A 13,539-nucleotide genomic window follows, 5' to 3' on the forward strand; every position below is an offset into this window, starting at 1 on the left:
AGGGGTGACGTCTGCTGGAGTTGATGGTGTGTGTGTGTGTGTGTGTGTGTGTGTGTGTGTGTGTGTGTGTGTGTGTGGCTCAGCTGGCCGGTCCTGGAGCTACAGGGGCTTGGACAAAGAGGACCAGAGTTTCCCCTGAGAGGGGCAGTTCTCGAACCAGGCAAGCTGCTCTCCTTCCCTTTGGTGAGGTGATGAGGGCCAGTGAGCTCTGCCTCGAAACTGCTCAACCTCTCTTCACAGCCCTGTCCAAAAGAAGGAGCTCGCGTATTGAGAATGGAAACAAACTGCTTTCCAGCCAACTCAATACTTGTGAAGTGTGGTTGCTGTTGTCAGGTAGAAAAGGCAGCAGCCGTTATCTGCACAGCAAGCTCTCACAAACAGCAGTTAAATAACGACCAGATAATAATCTCTTTGTGTGATGTTGATTGGGAAATTGGCTCAGATGTCAGGAGGATCAACCCTGCTCTGCACGTGGAAACGTCCACATTTCAGAGAATCTATGGCACAGACACAGGCCCTTTGGCCCAAACTGACCCGTACTGACCAAAAAGCCCATGTAAGTGAACCCCTGTTACCTGCATTTGGCCCATACCCCTCTAAACCTTTCCTATCCTTCCATCTGCCCAGAAGCCTTTTAAACGTTGTCAGTGTCCCCGCCTCAACCACTTCCTCCGCCACCTCATTCCACGCACGTACCACCCTCTATATAAATAAGTTATCTTCATCCAGACATTTGTTATTTCTCAATTTGAGCTTATCCACATCTCAGCTGCCTGTGTCTGAAGTTGCACCAATTTCCGTTCACTCATCACTAACACCGCAGTTAAAATTTGCGCCTTAATGTTCTCAAATCCCTCCCATTGCATCACCTCATTGAATCCCAGAATCCGTACCGTGCAGAAGGAGGCCATTCGGCCCATCGAGTCTACACCGACCACAATCCCACCCAGCTCTTCCCGTAAATCCACATATTTATCCTGCTAGTCCCCCTGATGCTAAGGGAGAATTTAACACGGCTGCGAGGCAGCAGCGCTAACCACTGTGCCACCGTGCTGCCTCTGTAATCTCCTCCACCCAATAATCCACTATATAAATCCATGTCAGTGTTTAATAAAATTACACACAAACAGTACCTTTGGCCCAACTTGTCGGGCAGTACAATGGCATTGTTGGTGGTTAGCACTGCTGCCTCTCAGCGCCAGGGACCACGGTTCGATTCCAGGCTTGGGTCACTGTCTGTGTGGAGTTTGCACGTTCTCTCCGTGTCTGTGTGGGTTTCTTCCAGATGCTCCAGTTTCCTCCCACAGTCCAAAGATGTGCTGGTTAGGTGGATTAGCTGTGTTAAATTCTTCTTAAGTGTACAGAGATAGGTAGATTAGAGGGATCAGTAAGATAAAGGCAAGGGGGGGTGGCGGTGGGTGGTTGTGCCAGGGTGGGATGGTCTGTTGGAGAATTGGTGCGACTTGATGGGCTGAATGGCCTCCTGCACTGCAGGGATTCTCTGGTCTGTTCTGATCCATGACGTCGATATTTCTCCCGCCACATATACGAATGTCCCCTGGCTTATTTATCAAGTTTTCTGTTAAATATCCCTGAGCTCTTTACCAGCTGCCATTGCCGTGTTTGGAAGGATTTGCAGATTGGTAATTAACCTGCTTGACCGCTTTGTGAATGCATCCTCCATCCTCCTTCCTCCCACCCCAGAGCCTGATGGCCTTGAACCGGGAGCTTCTGGCTCGGAGACAGGGCCGGGACCCACACTGTTTCTCTCACCCTCCGTACAGGTTGGGTGTCAGTACATAAATCTTGCGAGTCCTGATTACCTTCTATCTCACTGTTTGTAATGTTTGTGTTGTTGTAACTTTGTTCCTGTTTCGGTTCAGACAGCACAAAGCCTAGTGGCAAGCGTGTGGTTGGTGATGTGGCTTACGCTGAGGCTAAGCAGGTGGCTTCGTACATCACCCCCGTACCTGGGGGAGTTGGACCCATGACTGTCTGCATGCTAATGGCGGTGAGTTTGCTCATCTTATTAAAGCACTCGTTTTGTCAGAGTTTGATTTAGAGAGAATCTGCCCGCCTTGGTGAGCTCCTAGAATCCCTGTCCCGAGTGATATGGTTTACTTGTTTAGACTCTTAACTCCCTCTTGGCAGCAATGTGAAATCATAGATCATAGAAAGATAGAACCCTTCAGTGCAGAAAGAGGCCCTTCGGCCCATTGAGTCTGCACCGAACACAATCCCACCCAGACCCTACCCCCCCCATATCCCTACATATTATACCCACTAATCCCTCTAACCTACACATCCCTGGACACTAAGGGGCAATTTCTTATCATGGCCAATCAACCTAACCCGCACATCTTTGGACTGTGGGAGGAAACTGGAGCACTCGGAGGAAACCCACGCAGACACGAGGAGAATATGCAAACTCCACCCAGACAGTGACCCGAGCCGGGAATCGAACCCAGGACCCTGGAGCTGTGAAGCAGCAGTGCTGACCACTGTGCTACCGTACCGCCCAAACTCGGGTTTAAAAACGTTACCCAGAGAGTAGTGAGAATGTGGAACTCGCTACCATCGGGAGTACTTGAGGCAAATAGCATAGATATGTACTGGGGAGGGAAGCTGGATAAATACAGGAGGGAGAAAGGAATAGGAGGTTCTGCTGTAAGGAATTAGAGGAATTAAATATAATGGGAGAAGGCGGATGTGGAGCATAAACAGCAGAATAGATCAGTTGGGCTGAAAGATTTGTTTCTGTGCTGGATATTTAATTAAAACAGATCAGAGCCTTTCAGGTAAAATTCCGTACTGGACTCTGTCTTGGAAAAGGTCATAACCTTTTGCAAACATCGTGCAAGACGTTACTTGATGAGAGGATGTAGTCCACAAAAAGATCAGCCATGATCTTATTGAATGGTGGAGCAGGCTCGAGGGGCCAGATGGCCTACTCCTGCTCCTAGTGCTTATGAAAGATAAAGTTGCCATAGTCCCAGATGACTATAGGCTGTTCTCCCATTTGTTCAAGGAGAGCTGACTGGTGGTGATTTAACCTGAGCATCACTGCTCAGCGGCACGGTAGCACAGTGATTAGCACTGCTGCTTCACAGCTCCAGGGATCTGGGTTCAATTCTGACCTCGGGTCACTGTCTGTGTGGAGTTTGCACATTCTCCCCATGTGTGCGTGGGTTTCTTCCAGATGCTCCCGTTTCCTCCCACACTCAAAGATGTGCAGGCTAGGTTGATTGGCCATGCTAAAATTGCTCCTTAGTGTCCTGGGATGTGTAGGTTAGAGGGATTAGTGGGTAAACGTGTACGAATACGGGGATAGGGATTGTGGTCAGTGCAGACTCAATGGGCCGAAGGGCCTCTTTCTGCACTGTAGGGTTTCTACGTTCACTCCTCAGGCAAAGGGCAAGGTTGAGATGATGTCCAGTGAATCCCGTTGTCATCTGGGTCTGGGCCGCAATCTCAGACGGGGCTTCACTGAGCTCAGGATAATCGGGCTTCAGGGTGAGGAATGGGGGTAGTTGCCCTTCCTGTAACATTTTCAGAGGGAGGTTGTGATGTATAGACCTGAACGAAAGGGAAGGTCACAGTGCAAAACCTTGTGTTAATGGAAATGTTGTTTCTAACTTCTTGCATTCTCTGTGACAGAACACAGTGGAAGGTGCGAAACGCTACTTGAAGAACAGCAAGCCAGGAAAGTGGCCTATTCACTACACAAAGCTTAACCGAGTGGAACCAGTGCCCAGGTACGTGTGTGAGCTCTCTGCACTTAGTTATTCTTCCATACAATGTGAGGGATGCTGGCTAGACCATCATTTATTACCCATCCCTAATTGTCCTTTAAATGGTGGCAGTGAGCTGCCTCTTGAACCACTGCAGTCAATGTGATGTAGGTACACGCACAGTGCTGTTAGGGAGAGAGTTTCAGGACAGTGAAGGAACGGCAATATATTTCCAAGTCAGGATGGTGAGTGGCTCAGAGGGGAACTTACAGGTGGTGATGTTTCCAGATATCTGCTGCCCTTGTCCTTCTAGATGATGCAGGTCTACAGGTCTGATTAAAGTGGAAGCAGTGAGTTCTGTACAAGCAGAGAAATCTGTATTTATTAGCGAGTCTCACTTGCTTCCCTTTCTCGAACAATCTGGACAGAGTAGAGGGGGAGAAACTGCTCCCATTGGCAGGTGGATTGAGAACCAGAGAATAGCAATTTAAAATGATTGGCAGAAGAACATGAGAAGAAAGGTTTATCATGAGTAACCAGGAACGGGAATACATTGCCTGTGAGTATGGCAGAGTGTGCCTTTCAAAAGAGAATCGGATGAACACCTTGTAATGTCCTAATTCCGTCCGGGATTGTGGGTTTTAACGAAAAGAGAAAGATACAATTTGCATGTAACAACACAACAGGTTCATTGAAAGATGTTCTCTGCACAAAACAGAAACTGAAACTAAGACAACCCTGTGAAACACCATAATGACATCACCATCAGATCATGTGACTGGTTCTTAAAGCAATCATGCAACCACTTAAATATATAACACACCTGAAGAGAAAATATTTTCAGTACTGTGGGGGAAGAGCCAGGGAGTTTTTCTTTATCCATTTGTGGGACATGGGCTTTGCTGGCTGGCCAGCATTTATTACCCGTCCCTCGTTGCCCAGGAGCATGAGAGTCAACTACTTTGCTGTGGGCCTGGAGTCACATGCAGGCCAGAACAGGTAAGGATGGCAGATTTCCTTCCTTAAAGGGACATTAGTGACCCAGATGGGTTTTTCCAATAATCGACAATGGTTTCATGGTCATCAGTAGATTCTTATTTTTTTTTTTATTATTGAATTTAAATTCCACCATCTGCCATGGTGGGATTCAAACCCAGCTCCCCAGAACATTAGCTAAGTTTCTGGCTTAATAGTCTAGCAATAATACCACTAGGCTATTGCCTCCTTCAGTTTAGCTTAGTGGGACTAAGATTTGGTTAGTGGTATTAACTAAATTGCTGTTGCAAAGAGCTGACGTTGACATAATGCCTAAGTGGCCTCTTTCTGTGCCGTTCAATGATTGATGCAAAAGCCTTGGTTTGAGGCCTAATTAAACAGGATATTTTACTCTTTCTCACTTTGCCATTCCTAGTGTGATGTAGAGTGACGCTCTCTTATCTTCCCAGTAATGCTGGGCTCACTCTTTCTGTTCATCTGAAGAGAAATTCAGTTATCTGCTTCTAGTTCTTTGAACGGCGTGGACAGTAACTACACTGTCCAGTGAAACCGGATAGCTCAGTCGGTGGAGCATCAGACTTTTAATCTGAGGGCGGAGGGTTCGTGTCCCTGTTCAGGTGTTGCTTTTTGACAGCATGATAGCACAGTGGTTAGCACTGCTTCCTCACAGCACCAGGGACAAGGGTTCAATCCCAGCCTCAGGTCACTGTGCGGAATTTGCACGTTTTCCCAGTGCACCGGTTTCCTCCGAGTGCACCGGTTTCCTCCCATATTCCAAAGATGTACCAGTTAGGTATTTTGGTCATGCTAAATTCTCCCTCAGTGTACCCAAACAGGCACCGGAGTGTGGTGACTAGGGGATTTTCACAGTAACTTCATTGCAGTGTGAATGTAAGCTTCCTTGTGACGCTAGTAAATAAGCTTTACTTTTTTACAATGTGATACATTGACGGTGGCAGATTCTAGGGACAATTCCTGATTTGTGCAGAGTTGGATAAAACTCCGGGATGGTGTTCTCATCCCTGATAATTATACCGGCCTCTGCTGGAAAATATGCGTGTCTGCCAATCTTCCATGAATAGCAGAACCACCTCGGAGGGCTGAATGGCCTCCTCCTGTCCCAATGGGTGTCTGACAATTCAGTGAGCCTTGCTGTTTAAAGATCTTTAATGTTTGCCAGCTGGAGTGTTTTTAGTAATGTTCATTGAAGATAAATATTGGCCAAGTCAGAGACAGCTTTCCTGCTTTTCCAATAGCGCTAAAAAGTCTGACAGCACCAGGTTTAAGTCCAACCGATTTATTTGATAGTAAACTCGCAAGCTTTTGAGGTTTCCCTCTTCGTCAGGTGAATGGAGAGTTCTGGCCTCAGACAGAGCATATAAAGCACAGACAGTTTACAGATTACTGATTAGAATGCGAATCTTTACACCTAACCTGCTGTTCAAGTCCTAAAGTGGCTGACAATGTGAGTGGAAGGAGCACTGATCACAGGTTAAAGAGATGTGTATTGTCTCCAGACAGCACAGTGAGTGAGGTTTTGCAAACCCAGGCAAGTCACGGGGGTTACAGATAGTGCGACATGAACCCAAGGTCCCTGTTGAGACTGTCCTCATGTGCGGAACTTGGCTATCAGTCTCTGCTCCAATAGCAACCATGGAATATTCCAGAGGGGAAGGAGACAGCCTCGGGTTCAATGTCTCACCCGAAAACTGTCACCTGCAGCATGAAGCATTCCCTCATTACCACCCTGGGCCTTTGGAGGGGGGGTGCTCTGAGGTGGGACAGTGCTACCCACTGAGCCGCTGTCACACGGTCAGTGAGCGGGAAGAGTGCCTGGCTGGTCTGAATCTGGGGTTACTGCAGTGCTGCTTGCTCATTGGGTGTTTTGGATTAATTTTAATTTGAAACGCCTGTTATTTCCCACCAGTGACATTGTGATTTCACGTTCTTGCACGCCAAAGCACATCAGCCGCATGGCGAAGGAGGTGGGATTGTTATCGGACGAAGTGGAACTCTACGGAAAGTCAAAGGCGAAGGTGCTTCTGTCCACGTTGCAGCGGTTGAAGGGGCAACCGGACGGGAAATATGTCGTTGTCACAGGGTACGCGAGTCTTAAAATCTCCCGAGTTGAGCCTTTTCTGTGGGGGGGGCGGGGAAACCAGGCATCGGGTGTCTTTCTAACCTGCTGGTTTATATTGCAGCATTACCCCCACGCCTCTTGGTGAAGGCAAAAGTACCACCACAATCGGCCTGGCTCAGGCCATTGGCGCTCACCTGGATATCAACGTGTTTGCATGTGTTCGGCAGCCATCGCAGGGCCCAACCTTTGGCATCAAAGGTAACCTCCAACCTCCTTCCTCTTCTTCCTCTTCCTCTTCTTCCTCTTCCTCCTCCTCCTCAGTCTCTCTGGATCGAGGGTAACAGGCTTCAATGGGATTCTGAGGTAGCTGGTAAATCCGGTGTGATCCGGAATTTGCCGTGTGCAGGGCAGCGGGTGATTTCAGGGTTGGGTAGGTGGGTTGTTTGAAGGCTTTTGTGCTCCCTCCAATGGCTCAACTTCATCTCTGCATCAACCCAATCTGGGCTCTGTGTACAGCCTCAATAAACCTTCTCCATTTTGGCCAGTCATAAACCAGGTTCTCCCATCAGTTAGCATGGATATTTTGAGGACAGCCCTACAGCATTCCCGCTGTCCTCCCAGAGTGTCCGTTGCGGATAGAACAGCAACTTTGGGAGATGGTATCTGGGACGTGAACATCGTGTCCTGTCCAGCGAGAGCTTCTTCACCAAAGATTCTTCAATCTCCACCCCAATTGTGTTAAATATGAACATGCTGCATAGCTGGTAAATTATTCCAAACACAGCGCGTGTCAGGCCCATCAGTTAGATTAATGGGGTGAGTAATCAGCTGGATCCCTGCCCCTGCTTAGGCATCGTTGTCAAACTGAGATCCACCGAGGCAGTCTGTGAGAGGATTCCTGAGGATTTGAGAGATCACAAGAAGAGGAGGCGGCCCACACTTCCCTGGAATCTGTCTCATTGTTCAGTAAGTTCATGGGCGACCTATATTAAGAAAGATAAGGGATGGCCCGTGTAGGACTGACATGAGGAGGAATGTCTCCCAAAACTTTGACACAGGGTCATCTGGACTCAAAACGTCAGCTCTTTTCTCTCTTTACAGATGCTGCCAGATCTACTGAGATTTTCCAGCATTTTCTCTTTTGTTTTCGAATTCCAGCATCCGCAGTAATTTGTTTTTATATTTGAGGAGAAATGTCTTCACTCAGTTGTGAATTTTTGAAATTCTCTACTCCAGTGGCCTGTAGGTGTTGAGTTATTTGATCAAAGATAGACTAATTGATTTGTGAGTAACTGAGGGGGTGGATGGATGTGAACAGAGGGAGGGTTGGTGGCTTCCTGAGCCGTGATATTGTTAAATATATTAAGAAAGGGCTGTGTGACCGAATCCTGCTCCTTATTAAATCGAACATTCTCAGCTACAAAACCAGAGCCCCAGTGACCACAGTCTTTCTGCTTTGTTACAGGTGGAGCAGCAGGTGGTGGATACTCCCAGGTTATCCCGATGGAAGAGGTATGATATTCCCATGCTTTCCTCAGAGAATTCCATGTTTTGCAGCCGTGAAGCCACTCTGCCAAGAACTGGCAAAACTGTGAATCAATATAAATATGGAACTATTTGGAACAGAAGGCTTTTGACTTTTATGTTCTCCGTATTTTCAGAATCTGTGTCACCCCGTTTTGCTCTTTATCCCCCATTTGGGAGCTCAGATTAATGATCGATCCTGCTCATAGAGTCATACAGCACAGGAAAGGCCCTTCAGCCCATGCATCTGCACCAACACTCTCACAAAAGGTACCCTAATCCCATTTTCCTGCCCTTGGTTGCAGGAATTGTCCCACTGATGCTCCAAATGGCCCCGAGAGAGTCATTCTTCCTTTAGCTTTGTTTGGAGAGGGTGGGTTACAAGCTGAGGATTTTATAGCCAGTGTGAGATTACTCTTATAATCCCAATCCAGTCCCAAAGTAACCATAAACCTTCTCTCCTGAGTTTCCTCTCTATAAATCATCCAGCAATCTCGATCCTCACCATTGAATCCTCTCCCCAATATTGTCTCCTTGTTGTTAGTCTCCCTCTTCACTTCCCCTTCCTTCAAATTGAGTTCATTTTTAACCCTCTGCTTCCCACCCCAATTTACCATTCAGCTTTTTAACTTGCCAAGTATTGGGAAACATTTCCGACTGAGGAACACAACATTGAATCCAAATACTGGAATTCGCAGCCTTCCAGCAGCTGGTATAACTGAAATCGGGAACGGCGCTGAGGGAGGGGGAGGGCTGCTGACCCTGTCTCGTTAAATGCTTCCTGCTAAAGCTCTCTGACAATGTTCTTGTTTGTGCAGTTCAACCTTCACCTGACCGGTGACATCCACGCCATCACTGCAGCCAACAACCTGGTCGCTGCCGCCGTCGATGCTCGCATGTTCCACGAGGCCACACAGTCCGACAAGGTATCGTTTCCAGGAGCGATTCCGTCTGCCCGCGCCGCACATTGAAATGGAAGTGTCTGATGGTCTCCCTTTCTGTTGTTGTAGGCTCTGTATGATCGGCTGGTTCCCTCCAACAAAGGAGTTCGGACGTTCAGCCAGATTCAGCTGAGGAGATTGCAGGTACGAGTCCAAACCAGGAACATTCGGACGAGGAGTGGATCGTTCAGCTTCTCCAGCCTGCTCCACCGTTTAATAAGATTGTAGCTGATCTGACAGTAACCTCAATCTATATCCTGCCTACCCCTCCCCCACTAACCTTTCACCCCCTCGCTGACCAAGAACCTATCCAGCTCTGTCTTAAAAATATTCTAAGACTCTGCTTCCATCACCTTTTCAGGAACAGAGCTCCAGAGAATTCACAACCCACTGGGAGGAAATATTTTTGCCTCATCTCCATTTTAAATGGGCGCCCTCTTATTTTTGAACAATGATCTGGATTTTCTCGGGATGGGAAACATCTCCTCCACATCCACCCTGTCGGTATCCCTCAGGATCTGGTGTGTTTCCATCACCTCTAGTTTTCTAAACTCCAGTGGATACAAGCGCAGCCTGTCTGACCTTTCCCCATAAGACAACCTGCCCATTCCAGGTATTAATCTGGTAAACATTCTCTGAACTGCTTCCAACGCTTCTGCATCCTTCTTTAAATAAGACGACCAAGACTGTACACAGTACTCCAGATGTGGGGCAGGATTTTAATGCTTCGCTCATCCCAAAACCATAAAATCCATGGTCCGCCCCTTGCCCACTCCGATTCCTGTGACAGGCGGGACGGTAAAATTCCAGCCACAGCCTCACCAAAGCTCTGTACAACTGAAGCGTATCCTTCCTATCTCGTGTTCAATTCCCTTCCCAATAACCGATAATATTTTATTAACTTCTCTAATAATCTGCTGTACCTGAATACCAACCTTTTGTCATTCATGCACTAGAACACCCAGATCCCTCTGCAGCTCAGAGCTCTGCAATCTCTCGCCGTTTAGATAATAGGATTATTTATTCTTCCTGCCAAAATGGACAATTTCACATTAAACTCCATTTGTCAGATCTTTGTGCACTCACTTAACCCATCTGTACCTTTTTGTAATCTCCTTATGCCCTCTTCACAACTTACTTTCCTACCTATATTTGTATCAAGAGGAGGCCATTCAGCCCCTCAAGCCTGTCCTGTCATTCAGTAAGACAGCTAACCTGTCCCATATATCCAACTTTAATACCATTGGTTCACAAAAATCTATCAAACTCGGATTTAAAATTAAAAATTGACCAAGTATCAACTTCCAAACTTCAACCAGCCTTTTAGAACATAGAACACTACAGCAGAAACAGGCCCTTCGGCCCACAAGTTGCGCTGATCATATCCCTATCTACTAGGCCTATCTATAAGCCTCAATCCCATTAAATCCCATGTACTCATCAACTTTTGCATAAAAGTTTTTCCTAATTTCACTCCTGAAAGATCTGGCTGTTTTTTAGGTTATGTTACTTCATGACAGACTGAGTCCAAGACTCCCACCCAGTGGGTCTTTGACCTCCACTACACCTTCCCACACTTACCCCATATTCCTTGATGCTCTAGTGTAAAAGCTATCGATTTCTGTCCTGAACATGCTCAATGACTGATCTCTGGGATAGAGAAAGAATCCTCTTTCTCTCAGTCCAGTCAGACAGGATGTGGAGATGCTGGGATGGGACTGGGGTGGGCACAGTAAGAAGTCTCACAACCCCAGGTTAAAGTCCAACGGGTTTATTTGGAATCACCAGCTTTCAGAGCACTGCTCCTTCATCAGGTGAGACTTGAAAGCTCGCGATTCCAAATGAACCGGTCAGACAGACAGGGCACTTCCACGCAGTTTAACTGCCTTCACCATAGCTTGACCAGCTCAGCTGGCTATCTGTGAATTTAGTCCTTGATCTGAACATCATCTTCTTTCCTCCTCAGAAACTTGGAATTAACAAAACCGATCCCACTTCACTGACTGACGAGGAAATGAAGTGCTTTGTGAGGCTGGATATCGATCCTGACACCATCACGTGGCAACGAGGTATTGAACATCTTTCAACCTGCAGTGTTTTCAGACACAGCCTTGTAGATGTGATTCATGTTCTCGTGAATATGGCGACCTCGTACACAGCTGGCTATGGAATAGTCTCTCTCTTCCCCAAAGCACAATCACCTCTACTGAATCCTTTCTTAACTGTTGATACTCCATCCTCACTATTACACCACTCTGACTGCCACTCTGCTCCCTTCCAATTCCTCCCCCTCTGTTTCCCAGCTGCGATCCAGTTTTTCAGTCTCCTAGCTTTTTATGTAACTGGGCATGTGAAACTTGCACATTCTCCATATCCAATCACAGCTGCAGTTTGGCTCCCATTCAGAGCCCATCGCTCTCATTTAGATTTCCAGGTGATAGAGTTATGCAGTGGAATTCTCTAAATCATCTTTGGAAAGAGCTGGCACAGGCTTGATAGACCAAAATGGCCTTAAGCTGTGGACTTCACTCACTAAGTGTCTCTACCTCGCTTTCCTTCTTTAAGACAATCTTTAAAATCCATCTCTTTGACTCAGCTTTTGACAGCTGCTCCTCAAATCCTGTTAAGTGGCTCAATGTTGGATTTTGCCTCATTGACTCTGGTGAAACTCTTTGGGATGTTTTATTCGATTTAAAGGAGCTTGTGCGTTGGATAATTTCATTCCCAGGGCCCCCGCGTGCACTGCCATGAACCCCACCCCATGCACCCCACTGCAGACCATGATAAAATCTTGCTTTGTCCTAAATTGTGGTTTCACCATCCCGAGCATTGGCTTAACCACAAATCCGCCAGCGATTCTGTCTGCCAATGAGATGCATTCATTTGGAATAAAACGGGGAAATGCTCAGGAGCTCTGGCAGTGTCTGAGGAGAGAGAAACCGAGTTAACGTTTGTAGATCGGTGATATTCCATCAGGACTGGGATACGTTCATTCACTCTGTTAGTATTTCTCATACGCGGATTTTGTGTTTTAAAGTGATGGATACAAACGACAGGTTTCTGAGGAAGATAACAATCGGCCAGTCCAGTACGGAGAAGGGATATACGAGAACAGTAAGACCTTGTTTTTCTTCCCTCCTGCTCCTCGTCCTCCTCGCTGAGAGGTGGGCTGAAGGGCGATTAATTTGCTCTTTGGGTCAGCAGCCTTACCCTTAATGGGAGGGCAGTCAAACTGTCCATTTCTGTCTGGTTGAGTCATGGATGGAGTATTTCATTAGGATGCAGTGCCTGGTCATAAATCACACTGTCAGCACACAAACTGTGCATCCAGCCTGCTGCTCATACCCGCAGTAATGTTCCACACAGATCCGCAACCCCTCCTCAATCTATCAGGATGTGGAGATGCTGGCTTTGGATCGGGGTGGACACAGTAAGAAGTCTCACAACACCAGGTTAAAGTCCAACAGGTTTATTTGGAACCACGAGCTTTTGGAGCGCTGCTGCTTCATCAGGTGAGTCACAGATAAACCTGTTGGACTTTAATCTGGTGTTCTGAGACTTCTTACTGTGCCCATTCCATCAGAATATCTTTCTATTCTTTTCAACCTCTTGTGTATCCCACTCCCCGTTAATATAGGGAGACGGTGACGTAGTATAGGGGCTGAACTCTTGACTATATCCATGGATGCAGGCTAACGCTATGCAAACAATGGATTCAAATCCCACCATAACAGCTAGTGGAGTTTAAATTCAATTAGCTGATTTTTAATAAATGAAAACCAGATATTGACTGTTCTGATTCAGTAATGTCCGTGACTTGTGTGGACTACAGGTGTCCCTAGCCCCGCAACTTAATTGTTAACTGTTCTGATATCAATTGATGTGTAACATGGGAGTGTTTGATGGGGACAGTGTAGAGGGAGCTTTACTCTGTATCTAACCCCGTGCTGTACCTGTCCTGGGAGTGTTTGATGGGGGGGACAGTGCAGAGGGAGCTTTACTCTGTATCTAACCCTGTGCTGTACATGTCCCGGGGGAGATTTGTGAATCTTGACACACATTACAAAGTGTTTGCTTGAAAATAAACATTTTGTTCCAGGAATCGGGAAGTGTAGATTTATTGTGATGACGTTTTTGTGTAATTTGTTTTGTGCCCATGGAGCTTGTGTGCAACAAAAATTCTTGTGTCTTTAAAGCATTATCTTGGGTAAGTCAAAGGTCCCAGAGGATTGGAGAATAGCCAATATTGTTCCCTTGTTTAAGAAGG

The 13,539-nt window shown here is 46.8% G+C and overlaps 1 protein-coding gene across 1 annotated transcript in view; it reads left to right on the top strand.

Moving 5' to 3' along the window:
• mthfd1b (methylenetetrahydrofolate dehydrogenase (NADP+ dependent) 1b) overlaps positions 1-13,539 on the top strand; it is a 59,016-nt gene that overhangs the window by 23,687 nt on the left and 21,790 nt on the right. The window contains exons 9-17 of the mRNA XM_080202166.1: positions 1,884-2,011; positions 3,658-3,755; positions 6,655-6,828; positions 6,929-7,065; positions 8,273-8,319; positions 9,150-9,257; positions 9,342-9,416; positions 11,239-11,341; positions 12,310-12,386. Of these exons, the coding sequence (XP_080058292.1) occupies positions 1,884-2,011; positions 3,658-3,755; positions 6,655-6,828; positions 6,929-7,065; positions 8,273-8,319; positions 9,150-9,257; positions 9,342-9,416; positions 11,239-11,341; positions 12,310-12,386 (947 nt within the window). The remainder of the gene's footprint in view (positions 1-1,883; positions 2,012-3,657; positions 3,756-6,654; positions 6,829-6,928; positions 7,066-8,272; positions 8,320-9,149; positions 9,258-9,341; positions 9,417-11,238; positions 11,342-12,309; positions 12,387-13,539) is intronic.

Source organism: Carcharhinus amblyrhynchos, chromosome 14 (genome assembly GCF_965287045.1).
Source record: "Carcharhinus amblyrhynchos chromosome 14, sCarAmb.v2.hapA, whole genome shotgun sequence".
Lineage (NCBI taxonomy): Eukaryota > Metazoa > Chordata > Chondrichthyes > Carcharhiniformes > Carcharhinidae > Carcharhinus > Carcharhinus amblyrhynchos.